This window comes from Staurois parvus, unplaced genomic scaffold, assembly GCF_062004578.1.
Source record: "Staurois parvus isolate SC_StPar_1 unplaced genomic scaffold, SC_StPar_1.0 ptg000850l, whole genome shotgun sequence".
Taxonomy (NCBI): Eukaryota; Metazoa; Chordata; class Amphibia; order Anura; family Ranidae; genus Staurois; species Staurois parvus.
This window is the reverse complement of record NW_028318646.1, coordinates 5,119,342-5,145,950: the sequence shown is the minus strand read 5'-3', so window position 1 is coordinate 5,145,950 and position 26,609 is coordinate 5,119,342. Positions and strand designations below refer to the sequence as shown.

Genomic DNA, 26,609 nt, shown 5'->3' with positions numbered 1-26,609 from the left:
AACAAGTATAAAGAAAAGGTATTGGTTAAAGAAAAAAGAAAACAAACACTGGAGGGTCTAAAATCAAATAAGCACCATACTCCTGTCTAGACAACCTAGTATAGTCTCTGCTAAAGCCATGCCCCCTGATATGTTTTGCTGTGTCCACTGAAGTGTAATCATATGAGGCCATTTTCAAGTCTACACTAGGTTGGCTGGATGGGAGTGCGGCGCTAATTTTATTTTATACATGAATTGCTTGATGAGCACCTTTGGCAGCTTGCACCTTTCTTCCTGGTGACTGCGGGAGGTTGGCTTCCCCAGCTTGAGTGGCATTCAAATTTTAGCACTGGAGGGTCTAACCCAGCCTTTCTCAACCTTTTCAATACTGAGGAACCCTTGAAATAAGGTTCCAGTCTCGGGGAACCCCTGCAAAAATGATTATATCTACAAATCATGATACATTAATGTGGTGGTCATTGGGAAGAATTCCCCTCTTACAAATAACTAAAAACGTCATTGTTGTCAGTGGGAACTCCTTAGAGAAGCAGAAATTGCCCATCGCTCCAGAAGCTTCTAGCATTCTCTGGAGGCACCCCAAGGAACCTTGGTTGAGAAACCCTGGTTTAACCAGTTATCTTTTGTGTATAATTCTTCATGGTTAACGTAAGAGGGGTTTAGCAGGGCATATTCTTTGCCTAAGTACTTTGTGCTAAAAGTTGTCCCTTTTCTTCTCAAAAAGTTGAGAAGTATTCTCATTCACTATGCTCAGTAAACATTTACTTTGCAAAGAAAACATTTGGTTTCCTAAGAAAACTGTGCTTATTACTTTTGTAAATCAACTCCGCAGCATTCTATTTGACCACTAATTGATACCTAGAAAACGAATAAACTTATAGCATTGCACACACATTTTATTCAGAATTATGAAAGGTTCAGTTGCTTGACCTGATTTACCGATTAAATACAGTACATAGCAATACAAGGGATCTGTTACTCAAAGGTGTGCTTTGTGCCTGCTTGGTGAAAGGTTCACCAACTAGTTTGGTAAAAAGGAAATTAGCAAATTATTTTCATTTATTTTCACCAGATCTTTCTATTACTTTTACAATTGTTTCAGGTTTTACAAACACCAGCTTAAAGACATATAAGGTTGTAAGTATGATAGAATAATGATTATTCAAAGCAAACCATCACTGGAAAATGACTTAATGAATCACCCTCTATCAAGCAGATAGAGTTATAGGTGACTAATAGTGCACACTGTGCTGGGGGTATGACAAAGTGCATTCACCGATGTAGGATGAATCATGGTACTTGTTAGATTTTTGTTAAATGATGCACCTGCACTATTTTGGCAACACAGAGCACCACAACAGCGCATTCATTTGTGTATTAGGGTGTGCTACAGCTTGGTTGCTTTTTTTTAATGTATATGTGCATTGGAGTGCCATTCAAAAATACACAATATTGCCAAAAGTATTGGGACACCCCTCCAAATCATTGGGTTTATGTGTTCCAATTACCTCCATGGTCACATATATATAAAATCAAGCACCTAGGCATGCAGACTACTTCTACAAACATTTGTGAAAGCATGGGTCGCTCTCAGGAGCTCAGTGAATTCAAGCATGGTACCATGATAGGCTGCCACCTGTGCAATAAGTGCATCCGTGAAATTTGCTTGCTACAAGTACTAAATATTCCACGGTCAACTGTTAGTGGTATTGTAACAAAATGGAAGCAACTGGGAACAACAGCAACTCAGCCACAAAGTCGTAGGCCACATAAAATGACAGAGTGGGGTCAGGGCATGCTGAAGCGCACAGAAGTTGCCAACTGTCTGCAGAGTCAATAGCTAAAGACCTCCAAACTTCTTGTGACCTTCATATTAGCACTACAAGAGTCCATACCGAGCTTCATGGAATGGGTTTTCATGGCCGAGCAGCTGCATCCAAGCCTTACGTCACCAAGTGCAATGCAAAGCGTCGGATGCAGCGATGTAAAGAATGCAGCCACTGGACTCTAGAACAGAGGAGATATATTCTCTGGAGTGACAAATCACACTTTTCTGTCTGGCAATCTGATGGACATGACTGGGTATAGCGGTTGCCAGGAGAATGGTACTTGCTTAACTGCACTGTGCCAAGTGTAGAGTTTGGTGGAGGGGGGATTATGTTGTGGGGTTAATTTTCAGGGGTTGGGCTTGGCCCCCTAGTTCCAGTGAAGGGAACTCTTAAAACGTCAACATACCAAGACATTTTGGAAAATTTCATGCTCCCAACTTTGTGGGAACAGTTTGGGGATGAATCCTTCCTGTTCCAAGATGACTGCGAACCAGTGCACAAAGCAAGATCCATAAAGACAAGAATGAGCGAGTTTAGGTTGGAGGAACTTGACTGGCCTGCACAGAGTCCTGACCTCAACCCGATAGAACACCTTTGGGATGAATTAGAGTGGAGACTGCATGCCAGGTCTTTTCGTCCAACATCAGTGCCTGACCTCACAAATGCGCTTCTGGAAGAATGGTCAAACATTCTCATAGACATACTCCTAAACCTTGTGGACAGCCATCCCAGAAGAGTTGAAACTGTTATAGCTGCAAAGGGTGGGCCAACTCAATATTGAACCCTACGGACTAAGACTGGAATGCCATTAAAGTTCATGTGCGTGTAAAGGCAGGCCGACCAATACTTTTAGCAATATTGTGTAATTGTGTTTGTCTAACCGTGCTAGACCTGTGTTTGGTTATAGGTATCCAGTGACAGACCACAGAGATAATTTGTCCTTCAAAGGGTTCCGTGGCTGATGGGGGTAGACTGGTTTCAGTCTCTGGCTGATGACTCTCTAAAAGTGACTGAACCTTGCTTCAGGGGATAATCTAGGATTAGAGGCTTGCCTGGTGTAGAAGTGAGTCACAACTGAGGTTAAATTTTGAAAGGTTTATTGAAGCGTTATTTCACAGGTAAAAAGCCAACATGTTTCGAGGGAATTCCCTTCACCTTCATCAGGCCTTTTTAGTATGATGAGGTTGGTATAGGTCTGAAACTTAAGATAAACTGCGGGAGAGAGCCTTTTGGTGCTGTCAGATCATAGAGTCTTGGTTTGACCTAGACTAATGCTTCAATAAACCTCAATTGTGATTCACTTCCACACCAGGCACACCTCCAAATCTGTTCTAGATTCTAAATGGACACACATCTACAGACTTACCATAATGCACATTAAAATGTGGGTTTTAGCATACAACCTCAAAGCTTACTGTACATGTGTCCAATCTCAGTGCACTTTTTTAAAACTGAAGGCACAAATGAAGCATCATATGGATTTTTAATACACACTGCTATCATCATTTTAATTAAACATCAGTGTACAACTCACTACTGATAGGTTTATGGATTTAGTCCACTGTGCAAACTCACACCATTGCACTCACAATGCAAGCTTACAATATGATTTATGTATTTTCCTTTGATGAGGCCATAGGTGTAAGCCAGCAAACTAAGGTGTATGAGGATGGTTGGGTAGTGCCTGCACAGGTGACAGTCCTTAAAAGTTAATGGGCATCTGAACCTTTGCTTTCCCCATGCGAAGCAATGTAATATTCTCCTTCCCCTAGCTGAACATACTTACCCTACCTTCACTACCTAAACACTCATTCAGCCACTGAGAGAGAAGGAAAATGGGCCAGAGTAAGCTCTGATTCCCTCTAGTCAGAAATTACATAGGGATGAGTACTTTTTCTGCTGCCATAAGATAGTGCTGGGCCAGTCACCAAGTACCAGCACTGTTACATGCTCCACTATATCCAGAAGTAGCCGGTGTTTTCTTCCTCTGCTGAATAGAGTTTTGGGGAAGCAAGGGAAATCTAGCATATGCTTCTACGGATAAGGGCAATAAAAAGGACTTGAGCTCTGGAAACCGCATACAGTTTCCAGAGGGTAAAGGACTAAACACCAGTATTGCCTGTGGTCTGCAGTTGAACTTTTTCTATTACTGACTTACCTTACCTTATTTTGCACTGTGTTTCTGTGTGGAGGAGGCTATCATGGTAAAAGTGCAGAGAAGCAGGGCTTTACATCATCATGTCAGTGCTGCCCCCAATGACAGGTGATCCTATCCCTGCTGGGAAAATGATCAAGAGGCAACAGGAGAGGTGGAGAAATCACGGTTCCACAGAATGAATGAAGCAGATGTACAGAGATCTTTGCAATACAGGTTCTTAGGTACAGTTTTCTTTCTAGCAGGCACTTGGGAGAACAGAGAGCAGCACAGTAATGATGTTATATTATATTCCAAATTTTATGAGATTGTCAGAGGCAGCAGTGCCTTAGATGCTCTCACACTGAACATATACAAATATTAGGCTACAGAACAGAAGTGCCTAGGCACAGTTACATATAATATGAAATATTGTGTATTAATAGGTAGTATTTTTGTAGCCAGCAAGAGGTCTTGACTCCTTTTTGACATGTTGAAATGTTATCTCATTACAGCCTATTCAAAAAAAGTTTATTGTTTACAGAGATTAATAGCTTAAGCTGTGGATTACACATGGAATTGAATCGGCCTGATATCTGGGTATGCCAGTGTATTGATCATACACAGACAACCAAATTATATACTTACAATATTTACACAGATATGGACACATTTTGCAGGAGACACTTGTTTTGCACTTTTATTTTAGCAATACCGTTGTTTTAGGCTTACTGATGAGACAGTTTAGCAAAACAACTATTTTGCAAATTTCCCTACAAAATAAAATGCTAGGTCCAAAATGCAATGGGAAAATGTTTATTTTCATATTGTTCTGGCAGCAAGACACCCTAGTGAAATTGTAAGTTCCGTGCCTGTTAAATTTTATGTCATGGCTCTTTTCTTTGTATGAATTAGACCAAGGGAGAGATTTTCAGGCATGGTCACCTGAGTGAAAGGCATGAAAGAGTGAACAGAAGCCTGACAAAAAAGATCTGACTACCTAACGCTGGCCAAAACCAAGCATAATATTAATGGCAGGGAATGGGCTATTGAGCGTTATAACCTTGGCCCTAGCGATACGTACTATAAAAAGGCAGGCTGATGTTATCTATCCAACACTGACAGAATGGTCCTAATTAAATGAAGTTCATATGTGTACGTCAGTGCATCAATCACACATGGACAGACAAATTGTATTCTCACAGTATTTACTATGCACTCATGATTGGCATTAATAAACACACAGTTGGCAAAGCTTACCTATGTCAAATTCACTACCAAATGCATTTTACTAAGGAGTGTACATGCTAGCATCCAAATGTGTGCCAGACCTCAGATCTAATTTTCTTCTTAAAGTGTATTGCCACTTTTGGAAAACACCTACTTAAAAAATATTTTAAAATTGCTGCTTGCCATTTAATGCTCTTTTCTGATATCTCCAGGACTAAGAAATCCTAGTAAAGCAGTCCATACATGGATCGAAATTCAGCTGACTCACATTTTTTTTCTAGCCATCTTTGCTCAACTAAAATCAATCATTTGACCTGCTTCTGTCAAAGGATCATGCTGGAATATTTTTCATGATCATCCGCTGCAGCCAACTGGATATCAATTTTACACATGCTAAATAATATACACGTATTTGTTTTTGGGGTTTTTTTCGAACCAAAGAAATTTGACAGAATAAATGGTATCCTTCATTTAAGAAGAAAGATTATTTATTCAAGATGTTTTATAAAAGAAGGTAAAGAGAAGCTTTTTTCAAAATGGTCAGATTTTTCCTCCTTTTTATAGTAAAAAAAATAAAAAAGGTTGTGGTGATTAAAAAAAAAAATCTTTCTATCTGTCTCATGAAATTTAAAATTAATTTGGGTACAGTGTTGCATGGCCAAGTAATTATCAGTTAAACTGTCACAGTAAAATGGCCTGGTACTGAAGGGATTGCAACATGCTGGCTACAAACAACTAAAAAGGTAAGATTATTTAAAATTTATTTTTAGATATGCTATGTGAATGGAAACACTAAATAAGCCTGTGGTGCTTTGTTTTTTTTTTTTTTTTAATAGAGTAGGTAAGGGTTAAAGGATAAGTTCAACTTTTAACAAAAAATAATAAATGCACATTTTTTTGCAGTAAAAAAATGTGCATTTATTATTTTTTGTTTGTGGAGCCTCTAAAGCATTGCATCTCCCTCTGACCTGTCAGTATATCTGCTTGCTCGTACATCCCATATGGGCAAGCAGATATTTACTTACAGGAAGGCCCAATGAACTACCACGGCACTGTGGAGCGCAGTGGTAGTTCATTGAAAACTACAAGCCGAATGCTGCAAATTATGATGGGTCTTGTAGTTTTCCCATTCACAGAATACTGTGAATGAGTGATGCGGCTATGAGGGTGGAGCCCTGCAGGGGAGGAGAAGATACCCCGCTAGCTGTCACAACCAGGATCAGGGGGTGTGAGGGCCAGTCCGATCGTAGCATATTACACCCTGAATATGGGTGTAACATGTTATGAAAAGTGTACTTACCCTTTAAAGATCATGTGTTTTGGGGGAGATATCTCTTTACTTTGCACACTGAGGATATAACAGGCATCAAGAGGATTTCTCTAAAAACTGAGGGAATTTCCCCTTAAGAAGTTGTCACAGGAATTAGAAAACTTCCCCTCACCTTTAGCCCTGGTTCACATCGGTGCAACTTGAAATGCAATTTGACAGTTCCAAATCGCATGACAAGTCGCACTCTATTTGTGCCTATGGAACCCTTCAAATCGGTGCAATTCCAACTTTGTGGTGCGGCACTGATTTTGAAAAAATCTTCCTGCACTATTTTTGGCAATTTCATGTGCGACTTGCATAGACATCTGTGCATGAAATTGCACTGATTTGCGGCTTTGAAATTGCGCTACTTCAACTGAAGTAACGCAATTTCAAAGGCATTCAGTGTGAACCATGGCTAAGTCATAGTGACAGCACTAAAACGTTGGATGTCCTATGATTTTCTGTGACTGTGACAGTGGTCACCAGGACAATTAGAGAGAGTAAATTTACCTAGCAGGAACACAGAAGCAATAAAAAAGAGAGCGGAGTTCTAACTCTTCTCTACTCTGTTCAAAACAAAAAGGTGTATTGTATCTAAAGCCAAAACATTTTCTAGTTTAGTTTTGTGGGGTTAGAAGCCCCTGGTGCAGGGACGGACTGACCGTTTGGAAACTCGGGCACTGCCCGAGGACCCGGGGTCAGTAGGGGGCCCCATGAGATGCCCCTGGTACCTTTTTCATAGGCTTTTTTGAATTTGGGCAAGGACACAGGGGCCCCATGATCCCCTATTGCCCAGGGGCCCCATGAGTTGTCAGTCCGCCCCTTCCCTGGTGTGTTAGGGAGAATTGTCCTCTCTAATTGTGCTCATAACCATAGGGATGAATTGGGTTCAGATCCAAATTCAGTCCAAACCCAGGTCAATGGAACCCGTGAGAAGCTGTCATGTGATTGCAGCTCCACTGGCCCAATGAGCTGCCGGCAAGAAATTTCCTGCCCTGCAGCCACACATAACAAAGATGCGGGAATGCTCATGACATCATTGACCTAATATGGCCACATGACCATTAGGTTGATGATGGCAAGGGCATCTCTGCCTATTTATGTTCATATTTAATGCAAGATTTTCTGGTAACTCTGCCAGCAAGAACTTGCACTCCATGCAAAAAATAAGCCCAAGCCCATGTGAATGAAGCACAATTTTTCTGCTATAATAAATAAATACACATTGGCCAGCTTACTGCCAGCTCTCAATCCAATACTCACCTTGTCTTCAGGAATGTCCCCTGCAGAAACTACACTCTGCTGCCAGCTGCCACTTCCTCTCTGGGTTGAACAATGACCAGCAAAATTCAACCCAGATCCTATGAGCCCAGGCTTTTATGAACATACCCCCTAAAAGTATGTTTGGTCTAGGCTTACAATGTAAAGATGTCCTATATTCAGCTCTGCTGTCTGCAGTTTTAAAGACAGCCCACCATCACTGCAAGAAGAAAAGTTAGAAGACCTCAGAATATCACATACTGTAAATGGCCAAAGATCCCAAGATAAAAGGTATGTTTGAAGGAGATTAAAAAACAAAAAACAGGAGCAGGAGGAGTGTGCAAGGAGTGGAGGAAATAATGGGGAGTAGCTTTAAAAATCTAGAGATGTCCTTTAACTGCTGTTATCTGTAGTACAGGCATATCTTGTATAGGAATAATACCGAATGAGGTGTGCACTGATACCAGCTAAAATGGCAGTAAAAAAACAACTTAAAGTAAAAAATGTTAGTCCATGCTGCGCAAAGGGTACCACAGTGTACATACAAGTAACAATGTACAGAAAAGGCTTCCACCACTTCACATGTACTGATGCTTGGACTGGAGCTTTCGGTGTGAACTATCTGCACATTTGCTTTTTGTGCTCCAACAGCACAGCATGCAGGTGTTTTTGAGCTGTTCTTTTTTTTTGCATAAGTCCATTTCATAGCTTAATGAGCAATCATGGTGCTTGTCAAGTTTAATTCTTTTTTTTTTTTTTTTGTAAGAATGTTAACGTATCTTTCTTATTGGATTAGAAAGTGCGCAAGCAGTATTTTCAATGCACTGCTAACTAGGACCACACTGCACGTATCAAACAATATGCTCTCTAGACAGGTTGTATTTATGTGCTGTTGCAATCCCACAATGCAAGTGTGCCATAGCAATTTCTGTTCTTGTTTATCTTTAGTAAATCAGATTAAATATGTGATAGATAGATAGATAGATAGATAGATAGATAGATAGATAGATAGATAGATAGATAGATAGATAGATAGATGCAAAAAAAATAGAAGGTGGATGGATAAATAGATAATAGAAAGATAGTTATGTATTAACATAAATAGGTGGATAGATGGAAGATAGGATGAATAGATAGATAGATAGATAGAAACAGTGTTTTTGTTATTTGTGTTAGAGAGCCCTTACTCATACCTTCCCCACTTTGCACATATTCTTACATACCCCTCTGTGTATGTACAGCTTTATTTATACCAGCAGAAGTTGTGTGGATACACTCAGTAAATACAATATAGTGATTGTACCAATACACAAAGCTGCCTGTGTACACAGCACAGCACACAACACAGTATATAACACCAAGGACATATGATCATGTACAGATCCCATTAAAACAAATAAAGTGGATTCTGCACATTTAGCACAGCACACCCTTCATGCTTTCAGTGTATATTGTCTGTGGAAGCACTTTCAGTGTACTTCATTTCCCTGGATATAATTGTATTAAACAATCCACAAAGCCAGCAGAAAATAAGCAGTGTGGACACAAGTCGGACATTGTCCCGGGAATTCCCTTTTTTCTCTAACAGCAGCAGCTTTTTATTGAGCTTAGATTTTCAACTTCTGTCTTCCAAATAAATTTCTCTAGTGTCATAAACCTTTTTCTTTTTTTGTTGTATTTTTTTTTCCCTTCCTCTTGCCTTCCCTCTCCTTTTAATCTGTCTCACCCTAAGGCAAGCAGGAAGATATTGTGAGAAGTGACAGTATAATTATGAGAACTCCCTTCCTCCTTCCACCATTCAAATCTTGTCATTTGAACTGTGTATGCTCGTTACTAAATTAATTTTGCCTGTATTAAAAAAAAGAGAATCATCGTTCGTGCCCTTAGGTAAAACTGCCACTGGTTTCATGCTGGGTATTCACTGCGGAGGGGAGTTGTGAGCAGGCTTCCCCTTCTGTACTAGGCCAGGCAAAGAGGGGGCTGCCCACCTGCATGGAGTCTAGTGTGGCTTTGTTTCACAGCATAGATCTAATGATTGAACTAATGAAGGCCTGTTGTAGTCAATAATTACCCATCGGTTATTTAAATGACATCCTATTTACCATATAAACACAGGCAGCTCACAGCTACAAAACGTCTTTCTCTCTCTCTCTCTCTCTCTCTCTCTCTCTCTCTCTCTCTCTCTCTCTCTCTCTCTCTCTCTGGCATTTTTTTCTTCCTGCCCCTTTTTTTATCTACAAGGGCGATTGAAACTTTATAGTGCATGATTCATAGAGAAGAGCTGCACTGGGAGCTATGGTGCATATTACATTAATCAGTGTCAGAGATATGAATATGAATTCTCCATATTGCACAGGATATAAATGTTCTGGTGAATAATTGATCGCTGCTTACTACCAGGCGCTGAGAAAAAAAAAAGAGAAAAAGGCAAGTTTAGAAGATTGAGAAGTAAAGGTGATCTCATTTTTCATGCAAGAAGAACACTGGTTTACAATGTTCTGTTTACATGACGTCATCACATACTTTTTATGGATTTGCTAAAATACACTCATTGCAATGCAGCTTTTTTTTTTTGCAACGCATTAATATTAATAAATTGTTTTGAGATGGTCTATTGGTTGAATTATTTTTTATATTTTTTTATATTTTAATTTATTGCATTTTATTAATCCTTACGGCCTCATGCACCCCGGTGTAAAAAATGTATTTCAAAGCATCTTTGCTTTATGAATCTGAATACAGGTGTATTGTTTGCAGTAGAAAAATGCACACAGTTATATAAACATGCACTGCGTTCAGGTATGTAAGCAAAAATAAAAAATTCTGCATCTGAAGACACCACCGTAAGAATTTTACTGATCATAGAGGCAAGGTTTATCTAAGTAATTAATAAAAGGCTATATTCACACAGCCGTAAAGGAAAAAAAAAAAAACACAGAGATTTACAAGTGCTTTTATTTACAGATCTGAACGCAGCTGCATTGTTTCCAATGGAGACATTCACACAGGTGCAAAAACATGTACTGCATTCAGATTTGTTACACAAATCCAAAAATCTGCATCTAGGGACATACGTGTACACATACCATGCATTCTGGTATTAAAAAGAAGACAATTTTACACATTTGAAATAGATCTAAAAGCAAGTATTATTTAATGCAGGGATGTTTGTATAATTAAAATGTTTGTGGTCATGTGAATATAGCCAAATGCTTGCCTTTAGATACAATTTTAAATGCACTGTAATTCTTCTATATCCTTTTGCTTTTTTGTCAGTACCCAAATATACTTGTAGTATATGTTTGTACATGTATTTACAGTTTTAAACACATAAACCACATGTCCTCAGATACAGATGTCACTTTTGGGTTACAGATTTGAATGCAGGGCATGTTTGTGCACCTGTGTGCATGTCCCCATTGAACACAATACATTTGCATTCAGATCCATAAACAAAAAATGCTTTAAAATTTTTTACACCCGTCTACTTGAGGCCTAAAGGCATGTATAGGCATACATAGATGCAAAAGTGCATTGTGGTATTAAAAAAAAAGCAGAAGAATATAGAGCTACAATTTTTACACATTTAAAAAAAAGGTATCAAGAGGCATGCTTTTTACTAATCATTTATTTAAGAACTTCTGTGCCAGGAAAACACTTGCCTATATGATCAGTGAATTTCTTACAACCGTGTGCATGTAGCCTACATGTGGGGGCTGCATTCCTTTTCTTCATGAAATGTAGGTATACATGCAAAGATTAAGAAAATGCAATTCAAAGTATTTGCTTTCTTCTCTGAATGCAGATTTATTGTTTTCAATAGAGGTGTGTAAATCAGTGCTGTGTTTAGATCCTTAACCAAATAATGACCTGCATCTTACATGTGTGTGCATATACATAGATGCAAAATGTGCATTTTGGAATTGAAAACAGAGTAAAAGGATATAGAATTAAAGGTTATGAAATGAAATGCTTATGCGCCTTTACACTCTTAAATTAGTTTTTGATTTTTGGTTACATATCTAAATGCATGCTTACACACCTGTGTATATGTCTACAATGAAAGCAGTACACTTGCATTCAGATCCATAAACAAAAAGTGCTTTGAATTGCATTTATATGGTCATGTGCATGAGGCCCTAAATGTATCTAAAAGCAAGCATTTTACTGATCATTTATGCAGGAACTTTTGTGCCAGAAAAACCTTGTGTATTTGATCAGTATTCTTACAGCCGTGTGCATGTAGCCAGATCTCATGTTTCATGCAGTGTAGGTAACACTTGCCAGAAGAACACTGGCTTAAAAGAATCCATTCATATGACGCCATCACAGACTTTAATGGATCTGCTACAATATACTCATTGCACTGCAGCTTTTTTTTTTTCCAATGTTTTTCTGTTAATAAATTGTTTTGTAATGGTCTATTGCTTAATGCAGTATTAAACCCAAAAACATAAATGTAATAGATTGCAGCTTACCATATAGATGTGGTGGTTCCCATCGTTTCCTTCAGTCAGTGTTAAATGGTTTGTCTCAAGCCTCTAATTGCCACTTTTGCTGGACAGCTTAGTCTGTTAAGGAAAGTTGAAAAATACCAGACTTACTGGCCTGATCACCAGGTGAACATAAAGGGGAAAAAAACTAAAAAAGAAAACTATTGCAGTCACTTCTAAGAATTAGTATTCTGCAGTGTATAAGTTTTTTGTTGTTGTTTTGTTTTTTTTTTGGCTTATTATCACTTTGTGGGGAGTTACTTTAGGCCTGGTGATGAGCCCCCAGGAACACTTGCTGTGTTAGAGTGGAGACTCTGGATGGAGACTCAAAAGAGATACCTTTTGACAGCAGCATTGTCGCCCCGTGGGGGATGGTAGTGTTAGACAAGCAAATTTATTAGATGGGCTTGACTAACAAATTAAAGTTGAACTCAAGCTAACTCTTTTTAGCAGTTACAGAAAACAGTTTTTGTTCCTTTTTGAACAAAGCTTTTTACATAAATGAATAAAAGCCGGCCATTGTAAGTATCCCTTTCAGTGTTAAATGGTTTGTCTCAACACTTTAATTGCAACTTTTGATAGACAACTTGGTCTGTTAAAGAAAGTTAAAAAATAACAGACTTACTGGTCAGATCACTGGGTGAAAATAAAGGGAAAAAAACAATACAGCAACCACTTCTAAGGATTTGTAATCTGCAATATATTAATTTTTTGTTTTAGGGTTTAATACCACTTTAATGAATTTATAGGATAGCAAAGGTTGCTATAAACTGAGGTGAATGTGCATATGCTCCCTGCTTGTATACAATAATAGATTAAAATTACCAGTCAGAATAATACAAATTGTTTAAAACAAGGCCATTTTGTGTGATCATGTTCAATGCATCTAATAAACATTTTTTAAGAATAATTGCCAATTTATTTAAATAATTTTTTTTGAGCTTGTACAGTAGGATCATTTTTAAGATTCTACTAAATCAGGAGCACCTTTGAGCACACAGATTACATAGTTGAGGGGCTGGTAGGATACCACAATAACCACTTTAGATCAAATCTAGGACTAATATAATATTTTTAACCAAACAAAAATGAATTGGTCCAAAAACTGTAATGTTACAGTATGATGACACAATAAATAACAAATGGATTAAAAATGAGCTAAAATATACCATGTTTCAAAGCTGTATAACGCATACAGTGTATCATCTCCATATCTCGAAGTAGACCCGGGGTACCCATTAGAAGACCTGGGGCATGTGCTTTGGATGTCAGGGTCTAGCAACGCCCCTGTTAATTAACTTAAATATACTAAATATATCAAATGTAATAAATATGGTTGGAAAATGCCTGATGTTTTGCTAAATGTAAATATACAAGTTATCTAAATAATGCAACTGTGACATTGTAACATTGTTGCATAGAAATATTTAGCAATATATATATATATATTTTTTTACATCTTAAGTTTTTAAAAATACTTTTTATATTTCTAAATCTTTTTTAAATAGTACTAAATTTTACCACATAGTGAAAAAAAATCTAAAAATCCAAGCACTGGAAAAAAAAACTGTCCAGATGCAACTAAGCTCAATATGTGGAATGTCTCACTTTATTGTTGTTATTATTGTTGTTTATTCACCCATGAACTCGAGGGCTTTTGTTAGACATTTGTTGAAATACACACTTGTGCTATTCAATTACAGCACTTACATATGATGGAATTGCAAAGTGCACTAGTGTGTCCACAAACAAGAATTAGCAATGCAAACTGCAATTAAGAATAGACAGGTCTTACGATGGAACCGCCCTTCTGTCTGCAATTTGTTAGATCGTAATTAACCCTGTTCACAGGACAAATATCAGTAATGACACCCTGCACCCTTTCACACCACCAACTGTCCATCCTGAACATCCTTCACCCACGTCACCCAAAGTGACAGCATTTCCAAGCATCTGCTCCAGCTCCGGGCACACCACGACAACTCTATGAGAAGCTGACACCGCACAATCCACACTTCCCACACCTACATAGAAAAGTGCAGCAATCGTCTGATATTTGAAATCAGCCCGAAATATCCATCATTAGAACGGCGTGCTGATATAACTGTACTTGTTTGAGAACGCTGCTATAATACTTGACATAAATTAATTCTGAACAAGATGGCATTTCTTAACTGGCATCAGTGAAGTGCCGAGGAATGACAGCTTGTGATACACGATCACACCTATGGAGGGAGCTATTGCTCTATGAAAGACAACCAACAGAACAGGCTGTGCTGAAGGTGCCACGCTGACACACACATACCAACCAGAGAGATAGATATATATATATATATACATATACACACACACCAACCAGATATATATATATATATATATATATACACACACACACATAGCAACCACATATATATATATATATATATATATAGTTCAGAATCTCTCTGTTATTATACTGCATGACTGCTTAATTTCCACTCCTATAGCTTCCCTCTACATATACAAATATCACCAAAGCCAGCCAAGACATTGATTTCATTAGCCTTGTTGCAAACGCATAAACACTGACACAATTAAAAGGATATATCATGTAAATTGAAATACATACAAAATTATGTATTCCTCTGCAATGTCTTTTTTTAAATATTTAATAATAAAATTGAGAAAACTGACCCATTCTAGGGATGAGTGTAACATCTCCAGTTTAGTTATTAATCTGGTTACCCAGTCGGTCCCACAGCCATCCAGCCAGCACCTGCTTTGTTAAGTTCAATCAGTGATCCATTTGAACATCTCCAGACAATTAGCTGATGAAGAGATATCTATTTTGCCGTGTTTATCAGTGGCCTCACATTTGATGGGACCTTTATTAATATTTGATTTCGAAATCTTTTCTAGCTTCCGACAAGTGCCTGTTTGGGTCTAGCATTGTTTGAATAGGGCGTCCCCACATTATTTCTTAATGACTTCCCCAGCTGCCTCCTTCCATTTTCTGCTATGAACTACCATCTGGCGTCTTATAAGCACCTCAATGCTTGTTTAGTGTTCTCAATTAGAAATAAAAAAAAAATAGGAAACATTGAGAATATTGCAGGTTTTTAACAGATTGTGTTCGGAAGATGAATGTTTAAAGTCATGCGTCCGCACACACTTCGGCTTTATAGCACTTCTGTTTTGCTAAGCTCATCCTCAGCCCCTTATATTCTCATTAAAATCCCCAAACTGCACACACAATTAGCGCTGCTACTTTCGCAGCCTCTCCAAATCAAACTTACTGCTCTTCCCTTGAGCCATAAAACTCTGCTACCTTATGAGCTGCTTAGTTAGGTGTTAACTACCCACTCCACAGGGATTAGCTCAACAATTGTCTTTAAAATGCCTTACTTAAAATCTATACAGTTAAATTGTAATCAATATCAGAAAGACAGCAGTTAGGAAAAAAAAAGGCGATTCAGAGAAGTTAAAGAAAAAAAAAACCCTGAATTGCGTGAGGGTTGAAAAGGAATTATACAAGAGAGCAGATTGTTCCAACTGCTGCATAAGAGTAATCACCATAAACTACAGCGTGACAAATTGTTTCAGCGTATCCCTTTCACTTCATAATGACTGGCATTAAAATGGAAATTGTCTGCTTAAACAAAGGGTAAAGGCAAAAAAAGCAACTGGGACCGATATCATCTGAAAGCGTTAAACATAACTTCACTTCATTTTAGGACCAATCTGGTTAGGGAGGAAAACTAGAAAACATCGAATCGTATAGATTAGAATTTCATTTAGTTTATTAGACAAAAATATATGTTTTAGACAAGTTTTGTTGACGCGCTATTTACAGACTTCAGACCACGTTATATACAGAAAAAAACAGACATTGGGAAAACAGGTTACCAAAAAAACGAATATTCCAAGAATTGTTAGAATGACTGGTTCTGAATCGGTACAATGGAGACAAATCCATCTACAGATTTATAAATGTTTTTTTTTTCTGGTGGGGTGGAGGGAGGGAGTAGGGGGTATACCGCCTTATTGCAAAAAGAGTCATTTATGTGATACTCATTATAGTCCATAATGTTTAAACAGTCTCTTAATCACTGCTGAGGATTCAGCAATCAGGCTGTAGGAAGTGCCGTTAATATGCGAGCTGTTCCTTCTTGTTGTGTCAAGGAGCTGAAAATGACAGGAAAAAGGTTAATGTTACAATAAATAAATAAACAAACAAATAAATAACAGGCTATGCTTTTTGTGCATAATTGCCATTTTATTGTCATTTCACTTTTAGGGTACTGTCTAAAACTTTTTAAGGTCAGTTTTAAATAGAACATATGTGTGCTAGCTATGCATTCAGTCAGTTTGAATTCTAATTACACATACCATAACATATTGACCTATAGAAGTGTTCAACTTACTTTTCTCTGGCAGCCTGAAATGAGGACTTCAACTGTGTAGGGGAATCGGTACTTGGGACATTTTCTCTGTCTGCGAGAAAGGAAAGAAAGCCATGAATGTACAGATATATCTAGGATGCACATAAAGCACATTACCGACAGTGAACATGTAGATCCTGTGCACTAGACCTAGTATACAGGTAAGCTGACAGTACTACTAGATAAATAGGAAATGAAGAATTGTTTGTTTTATTCACCTGTATGCTTGGGACTGGTCCTGTCTGTGCTTTTGTCGCTGCTGATGGACCCCAAGTTGGCTGTTAGGAGAGGTGCTTGCTGGTGGACCTGGAGGTGGTGGTGATTGTGATGAGAAGCGTGGTGGTGGTTTACTCCTAACAAGGACCTCATATTAATCAGAGAACTCTGAGTAAGGAAAGCACCGTTTGTCCAGTTGTGGAATTTACCAATCTGGCATGTGTATAGTCCATGGCTGGGTAAGAAGGCCGGGTGTTGGATGGGTGGAGAACTGTGGTTTACTTGAGGAGGAGAAGGAGAGGACTTGAGGGCACCATCAGGACTGGTCGCCGTCTCTGCCAAAGACCAGATTTTAGGTTTGCTATGTGGTGACGCTTGTAAATTCCCCTGTCCGCCGGGACTCACGATTCTGGTATTATTGCTTTCAGAGAGTTCTTTCGTTAATGACAAAGAGTCTTTTGATTTAAGTCCATCAGCCCCTGCCAACAGGACATCGCTTTCCTTTTTGAAACTTTCTTTATCGCTCTGTCTCAAGTGCTCAGGCTTGTCGTCCTCGTCTTCGTTGCTCTGTTCCCCATCGTTATCGTCTATTTTATCAATGTCTATGCTTTCCAGGTCGATCTCCTCGTCGTCTTCATTTTTGTCATGGTCCCCTTCGGTATCACTCCCAAAGATATTGTCATCTTCTTTGCTCCTGGAGCCCCAGGTCACCTTGTTCTCTTTCTTGAGCCTCCTCCTGGCATTGGCAAACCAGGTGGAGACCTGCGTGAGGGTCATCTTGGTGATGATGGCCAACATGATCTTCTCGCCCTTGGTGGGGTAAGGGTTTTTCCTGTGCTCATTCAGCCAGGCCTTCAATGTGCTGGTACTTTCCCTGGTGGCGTTTTTAGGCCGGCCTGGGTCGCCATACTGGAATTGTCCATATGGGTAATAACCTGGGGCAGTATGTGCAGCAAAAGTGGCAGCGTGGACACCAGGGTTATCTTTCAGCTCATACTGTGATCCCTGAAACACATACAAAATATACCACTCGTTAATTAAAGGAATTCATATTTATTTACTCATTTTGTTTATTTTCAAATTTGTCATTTACTTGTTTTCATAATAAAAAAAAAATATTTTAGTAGTATATAAAAAAAAATCTACTTTTTCTAAACTACTGTGCCTCAAATCCCAAATGCTTAGCCTTCTATGAGTGATACAGACTCAGTGGCTTTCTTGGGATTTGCTAACCTTGGACATTTTTCGACAATGCCTAGAAACTGCTAATAAGGGTCTGCACGATTCGAACATATTTCAAGTTTGAACTGACCTGCCACTCAACAAATACCGTGTAAATGTAGAGAGAACCTTTCCTTCCAGGACTTTGCCTAGCCCACATATCACTCCAAGCACATTTCTGTTCTATATGGGACTAAATTATACCAATGCAAATCTAAAGCATAGATCAACAGCAGCCCAATTCCCCTAAACAAACAATAAACAGAATTTAAATTCTAGTTTGCACAGGTGCGGTTAGACTGCATGAACGAGGGAAACGAAATAGTTTTATATACAACAAATAATAAAAAAGAAAGAAAGGTGGAAACCCGAATAAGAAAATAATATGCAGACATTGGATGTTAAATGTTGACTTGGTTACAGTTCGTTGTTTGACTGACTCATACGTTAAGCACACAGACTTTTGTCAAGTTTGTCTTTGATCCTGGAGTAGATCACTTGCTAGCGCTTTTAAAGGTGGCGATTTATCTTCCTATTTTTTCTTTATCCATAACAAAACAGAGCGTTAAATGAACTCATTTCGGTAATAAGATCGCTGGGCCTCATTATTACTATAAACGATCAGCTACAGAAATCAGAATGGGATTCACTAGTTCCTAGTTAGCCCTCCATACAGGGGATTATTTGATAAATGACACTTTACACAATCCCAGCCTTGATTACATTGATCCAAATATATTTTAGTAGGTTTTTTTTAGCCTATTTAGAGGAGCACAACATAAATGTAAACACCCACATTAGCATCTTTTACTACATTTTCTCACGTTCAAGTTTTGTGACTTATCTAGGCCTCTTTATCATTAACCATTAAAGTACACTGACATCATTAGACACAATATCTGGGCCGCTTTGCCCAGCCTGCTTTTCAACACTTGTATTTTACTTGTTTGCTTGCTGCTAATTTTATTGAAGTTATTCGGAGCGTCCTGCAGAGAATGTTTAAGAGGACACTTATAAATCTTTCAACACGTCATTAAAAAGCTTAGAGTATTATCTAAACACACAGAGCAAGTCAGCATCCTTATACATATTACATGCGAATTATACAAGACAGCGACATTTCATTAAGATGCATTAATTAAATAGGTCATTGACTTTCAATGTGGCGAAAAAAAACATAATAAGGAGGTTTTGTTATTTTAATGTTCCTCATCAAATTCATGGTTCAGAAATGCACCCTGCTTATAACTCACAGCTTAGAAATGGACTAAAGCTAAAGAGCTAGCAATCATATCATATGAAAAAAAAAAGTATATATATATATATATATATATAACATTATAACTTATAGTTTATAAATGCACTCTCTGGTAAAGCTAACAGCTAACAAGCTCATAATATATATATATATATATATATATATATACACACCACAATTATAATTCATAGTATATAAACATACACACACACACCATGCTTATTATTAATAGTTATCAGGTGCACTTTGTAAAGTTAACAACCATATGAATGTCTGTGTATATATTTATATATATATATGTGTGTGTGTATATAATATATATAATAAATAAATATATATATATATATTATATACACACATATATATATTGTAGGCACTATGATTATAACATCATAACTTATAGTTTTTTTCTGAATACACTATCTTGTAAAGCTAACGAACTAACAATCTCATAATATATATATACACCACGATTATAATTCATAGTATAATATGCTCATCACATATATATATTCTCTATGTGAATGCACTATATATTGTAAAGCTAACGAGCTAACAATCTCATTATAAATAGTTATATATGCACCACGATTTTAATTTTATCATTCATAGTTTACAAATGCAAAATTAAGGAGCTACCAACAATAAAAAAAAAGTATGTTTATATATATACATATAAATCTATATATGTGTGTGCAAATAAATGCTGCATGCTTAGAATTTATAGCTTATAAATAGGCTAACTTGTAACACTAAAGAACTAACAAATCTATTTATCTACACTTTTTATATTTTATATATATAAATATATATATATATATATATATATATATTTTTTTTTTTTACGTGTGTGTGTGTAAATAAATGCACCATGCTCGTAATTCATAGCTTATAAACGCAGCAACTTGGCCATGTAAAGAGTTAACAAATTATCCATCTATGTATCCATCTATGTATCCATGTATTATCTATGTATCCATCTATGTATCTATGTATTATCTATGTATCCATCTATGTATCTTTCTATGTATCTTTCTATGTATCCATCTATGTATCTCTATATATCTCAGTATATCTGTCTGTCTGTAGCATGCTTGTAACCCACGGCTTCTAAACACAGTGACTTGTCCACCATCTAAAGAGCTAACAATCTATATAAAGTCATGTAAAAGCAATGAGGCTGGGGAGATGGTGTTGCTGTTGTAACTCCATGCAGAGACCCCCCCCCCCCCCCCAGGGATACAAGCCCAGTGGCAGTAGAATGGAGGATTCTCTAGTAAGTTCCAAGCAGTGTAAAGTGTTTGTGTTGCATCAGCACTGACCCAGGAAGTAGAGAAAGTGCTTTACGTTGCAATGTGGGGACGAGTGTACTTTGTATGAGGAATGAACACAGTCAGACAAAGTGGGTCTCTCTGAGTGAGTTGGGCCCTTGTGGGGTGCTGGGTAGGAAGTTCCAGAGGTGAGGCTGGGCTGAGTGTGCTATTCCCCTGGGAAGCTAGCTGTTTTCTTGTCTTGGAGGAAAGTTTGTCCGATGTGTGTTTGTCTGCCCTGGGTGAGCCCATATCAGGTAGGATGGAAGGAGCCGGCCGCATGGAGGGTGTTGGGGGTACTTACCATCTGAGAGAAGAGGGTGAGGTCGGTGGTGTAAGGCAGGAAGGCGCTGTAATTGGGGGCGCTGTAAGGAGCGGCGTACATGCCCAGCACTGAGGTGACGGCGGCCGCAGAACTGCTCCCCAGCTCCGCTCCGCTCGGCCTCCCGGATCCCGCAGCTGCCGCCGCTGCAGCTGCCGCCGCCGCCGCCGCCAGGACTCCCGGCCGGTCCCCTCCATAGACGGCCGCCTGTCCGGCGCTGAGGTACTGGGGGTAGCCCAGCTGTGGGAAGGACATGTCTCTCAGGGACCGGGACTCCCTCTGTGGCTGTGTCCGTCACAACGCTGGAAGAAGCAGCCCAAGGTGTCGGCCAACAAAGTGAAGTGGTGTGTCGGAGAGCTCTCCTCTGCCTCACTAATGTATTCTGTGTGGAGGGAAAGGAAGAAGGGGACTGAGCCGTGCAGATTCGATAGGGTGCTCCTCTTTTTGTGTGTGTGTGTGTGTCCCCCTCAAATCTCGGCTCTTCTGTGCTCCTAAATCCCTCAGATGTGATCTGATCAACAATTGAGCTCCAACTGATGTGTCTGCCCTTAGGTCCTGGGCTGATCTTTCAGATACAATTTGAAGTTGATGCTTTGATTGGCATCCACTTGAGCTCCAGGCCCCTCCCCCTTTGCTGCATGTGGCCTGAGCATTGGCTGGGGCCACACCACTCTGGGAGCGGAGACGGGATGTTTGTGTGGATGGCGGAGGAGGCTCTCCCCCTGCCTGCCTGACTGCCTGCCTTCCCTTCCCTGGATTGGGTCTAGTTCATGTTTAGCAATGGGTTCCTTTCACAGAAGCCCCCACTGCTGTATGACAACCTGTCTACACGATTTTACAGCTGTCCAACATTGGGCTTTTGCTGTTCTCGGTCCATACTAGGTCCCCTTTAACAGCAACAACTGGGCGCCTTTTACTTTCTGTCTTTGCCGTAAAGCTGAGAGAAGAGGGCGCTCAGAGCACTCGACTTTTCCCTTCTACTTTTACTAAGATGTCTACTGCTTGGAGCACTGCAGCTTCTCCAGACGTAGGGACAAGGACTGTCCAGTGCGGGTGGATGGGATTTATAGTCTTTAGAGACTCCCAACCCCATACCTGTGCTGTGTTCTCTGCCTGGGCACTTGGCTACATAGAACACCTCTAATAATCAGGGCACATCCAGCCATAGTGAGTAAAACAAATACGCATCACATGGCAACACTTCTGGCGTTTCTACATTTATATTTCATTAGAGCTCAGAGTTGTCAGCAAACACTGCACGTGTATTGTGTGCTAATCCCCAGCCAGGATGATCAAAGGATGAGGAACCCCAAAATCCCCCAGGGGTCACATCTCACACAACTCCAAGCCTGCACTTCAGTCCTAGCTAGGCATCCCTCTATCTATTGTCTATATACCTCGTCATCTACCTACCTATCTATCTACCTATCTATCTACCTATCTATCTATCTACCTATCTATCTATCTATCTATCTACCTATCTATCTATCTATAATCTATCTATATCTTTCTTTCTTTTTTTCTTTCTTCCCATATTCTTTTATCTATCCATCCATCTTTCTTTCTTTCTTCCTTTCTTCCCATATTCTTTTATCCTTCTTTCTTTATTTCTGCCCATATTCTTTTAGCCTTCTTTCTTTCTTTCTCTCTTTCTTTCTTTCTTTCTTTCTTTCTTTCTTTCTTTTTTTCTTTCTCTTTCTTCTATCCTTATTTCTTTCTCTTTCTTCTATCCTTATTTCTTTCTCTTTCTTCTATCCTTATTTCTTTCTCTTTCTTCTATCCTTATTTCTTTCTTACTTGTTTCTTTCTATGTATCCATTATCCATCTATTGATCTCCCTATCGATTGCTCTAACTATCTACATTGCAGTATATTACATGCTCCCCTGTTTTATGACATGCTGAAGCACCATGCCTCCTGTAAGTAAATACATGTATTTTTGTTAGGTCACCCACACCAATACATTTCTAAAGTACACAGTATATCATAGGCTCTTTGTTTTATGATACGGCAAAGCATCATGTCTTATATAGTTAAATAGATTATTTTTTATTAGGGAACCCACTCTAATATATTTCTAAAGTGGATGGGATACTACACACACAAGCCAGTTTTACATGTTAGCACATCATGTATCATGTAAGTAAATACAGGTAGTTCCGTTAGGTAACCCACACTCACGCATTTCTAAAGATGATTTATTACACACTACCCTGTTTTATGATATGTTAAAACATTCCATCTCATGGAAGTACATTTCTACATTTTTATTAGGTAAAACACACGAATACGTTTCTAAACGACATGGTATAATAATTCGCTACTCTGTTGTATATGTTAATGTCTCCTATAGTTTAGTCATTTGTCTCTGTTGGGTTACCCACACTAATAGATTTCTAAAATTCTTGGTATATGCTTCCTTGGTCTACGATATATTAAAGCATCATGTATCACGTAAATAAATACATTTCATTCCGTTAGGTAACCTACACCAATCCATTTCTATAAAAAAAATGCTGATTTTCATGTAATACTGTAATCGTTTATTTCACAACTCCAGGTAGCATTGTTTGTTGAATACACTATGAAATCCCCTCAAACGCCTAATATAGGCTTGATTTTTCTTTCTGAAAAGGTATAGAATTGCCCCAGGGCCATTTGAAGTTAGTTGGTGTGCCTAGACTTATTGAATGATTGCTTTTGTAAACAAAGCTCTCTACACTTAGATACACAAGAGTAACTATATAAATAGCATGTCAACCTTTTATTCCCTAACCCCTTTCAGTGTCCTTTGTCAGATTGTTCTCGGGATGTGTCGCTAGTTTGCACCTACACAGGCAGCTCTCTCTGTGCCAGCAGACACTTAAATGTCCCCAGATTAACACGGTGAACTGTCCCAGAAAATGACAACTTGTGTTTTCCAACCTGAAGGATCTCATTACAAGGTTACAGGTAAGTAAAGGTGGGCTAAGTCCATGGAGGCTGCAGAAATCTTGTTAGTGCTCAGATGTTGGTGGAATGTTCATCCACAGGCTTAAGGACATTAATGTCTCTTTAGTGTCACAGATCTTCACACCACAGCCTTAGAAAACCGCTGCCTGCACATGTCCCTGGAACATACACACTTATTAAAAAGGACTTTACACGACTTTTCACAAATCCGCCTTGTCAAGCAGTATTTTCTTTTCTGGTGGCTGAAATTTGGAAAAATGGAAGTTTTTCTTAAAAAATGGTTTTGCCTCAGCAAACTTCTCAGGGTAGTGGCGAAAGCTAATACTGAGTTATTGTGAATTTCCAGATACCTTCAACAGAAGCTGGGGCATGCAAATCCCAAATTGTCCCCTTTATTACTCAATAAGTCTGCCCAGATGCCATTTCTGAAATAAACTGTCCTTTTTTTTAAGATCTCTCCTCTTTTTGTGCCATAAGCCTGGACCAGAACCAGTGTAGTAAGCTACTTAGGTTGAAATGAGCTTAGCATGGTCATCTAGCGCTTGCCTTCCCCAATGCAAACTTTAGCGCAGTCTGCTGGAACTAATATGTGCTTAACATTGTCAGAATAAATGGTCAGGAGAAAGACACCTAGAAGAATTTCCATGTTGCTTTGGGGGGGGGGGGATATAACACACTAGACATTTGTGTTTTCGTTTTGTACATTAAGGTAAATCCATATTTTCATACAACCATTGTCTAATAGGTTGCATACTCTGCAGACCTGAAAAAAAAAAGTCTGCCAATTCATTAGCTAAACAGACTTTAGCGACAAGAGCAGTCAGTCATCCTGTGACTGTAGCAAATGACAAGCTGGGATGAGCAGGAAAACACAGTCACCTTTTTGCTAGAGAGATCTGATGAACATGCCTAAGAAAAAAAAAAAGTCACATCAAATTGCTAACAGCGTTCCAATAATGTGTGATTATGCCTAGTGTAATTGATTGAAATAAATTGCACACTGTTTAAAAATACATTGACCTAAATGGTCAGACTTCTTTAATTTAAAGATCAGTAAGCAGATAGACTTGACTTAAAAGAGGGCTTCTCGCAATGAATTTGCATAAGATAGCGATCGCTGTAGTTTTCTCAAGGCGATGCATACACTGCCAGGAGATTTCTTTTTTTTTTTTTTTTTAAATTAATAACAAATCAGCTGAGATAAGGGTCCGATAAGAAATGCAAATTCAGACATAGGGGTCGCTGCTTGGCTGAATTGTAAACTAAAAAGGCTGATGCTTTCAGGAATGGGCTAAAGGTCTCTTTGTAAGAAAAGGATAAGCGAAGGTTTAGCAGCGACTCTAGTACAAAAAAAAATGAAGTCAGTGATTTTGATCTGCTCCAGATGTCCTAAGAGTGGAGAGAGCAGCGCTGGGAATGTGCAGCGGGTATCTGAGTGCACTGATGTTAATCAGCAAAACAGATCAGCGAGGGGGGGATGGCAATTGTGATAACCTGCTGGAAATGTGCAGGGCTGGAGATGGCAGTGATAAACCGCTGAAAATATCTCCAAATGGAGATGGCAGAGATGGTGAAAGAAGACACCTAGCAGCACAGAAACAACATGCTTAGCAGAGCACAATTCTACAACCGGGATGGCTTAGCTAACACTTTGCTTTATTCATTATTACCCTTTGTGCAACAAACAGCACTTTCACATCAAAATAAACTTTTTATATTCACAACCTTTTGCAGCCTCGGATTATGGCACTGTTTGTCCTTTGTTTTTGCAGAAAATGAATAAAGTTACTACCAGCTTTACCTGTCAGTTATAAAGAAATATGTGACATTTAAAAAAATATATATTCTATCAATAGGATGTGCTACAAATAAATGCGTATTTACGGAAAGCATAGCTAATCATCAGCCTTGTCGGGAAATAATGTGACCCTCCAAAATTTATTACACCTCATTAATAGAATTATTTACCTGCAACTGTCGTGGATAGCCTGTAATGTGGCAATTTTGCTGGTCAACCTTCACTTGACAGCAAGTAGCCTTTTCCTATTCAGTCCCCATTCATCCCTCCGGAGGTCTGATTTATGAGGCTTGTTAAATAATCATTATTACCTACCACCTTTTCCTGCGGGCTCTGGGAAAACACCCCTGGCTTTGGAACAACAACGCATGTGTTGAATAATTCTGGGAAACATATTCATTCATCTAAATATTCATTGTGCCTGCTCTTGTCCCCGTATTGCCCCTTCGTCCCCAGACACAGCCACACACAGTCAACGCCCCAAGAAAATCAGCGCTTCATATTTGAGCTAGGACTTCCCAGAGCCAAGTAAGTTTTGCAAACTTATTAGGAAAAAAGTATATATACATATATATATATATATATATATATTTTTTTTTAAATTTTTTTTTTTATTTTTTCCAAATAAGTACATATGTTTTTTTTCCTATTACCAATAATAATACTTATATATATATATATATATATATATATATATATATATATTGTGTGTATATATATATATATATAATATATATAAATATAATATATATATACATACATTTGTATTCTTTCCAATTATATATATAAAATTTACTGTATAAAAATATTTACACACACATACAAATAAATATACACAAAATATAATATATAAAAA

At 38.4% G+C, this 26,609-nt stretch overlaps 1 protein-coding gene across 1 annotated transcript; it reads right to left on the bottom strand.

The window, feature by feature from the left end:
• Positions 1-16,012: 16,012 nt before the first annotated feature.
• On the bottom strand, positions 16,013-21,574 carry IRX1 (iroquois homeobox 1). Its single transcript, XM_089655581.1, has 4 exons — positions 20,986-21,574; positions 16,895-17,897; positions 16,659-16,728; positions 16,013-16,419 (listed from the first exon to the last, which is right to left on the bottom strand). Exons 1-4 carry the CDS (start codon positions 21,256-21,258, stop codon positions 16,362-16,364), a joined length of 1,404 nt encoding a protein of 467 aa, XP_089511707.1. The 5' UTR covers positions 21,259-21,574; the 3' UTR covers positions 16,013-16,361.
• Positions 21,575-26,609: the final 5,035 nt, after the last annotated feature.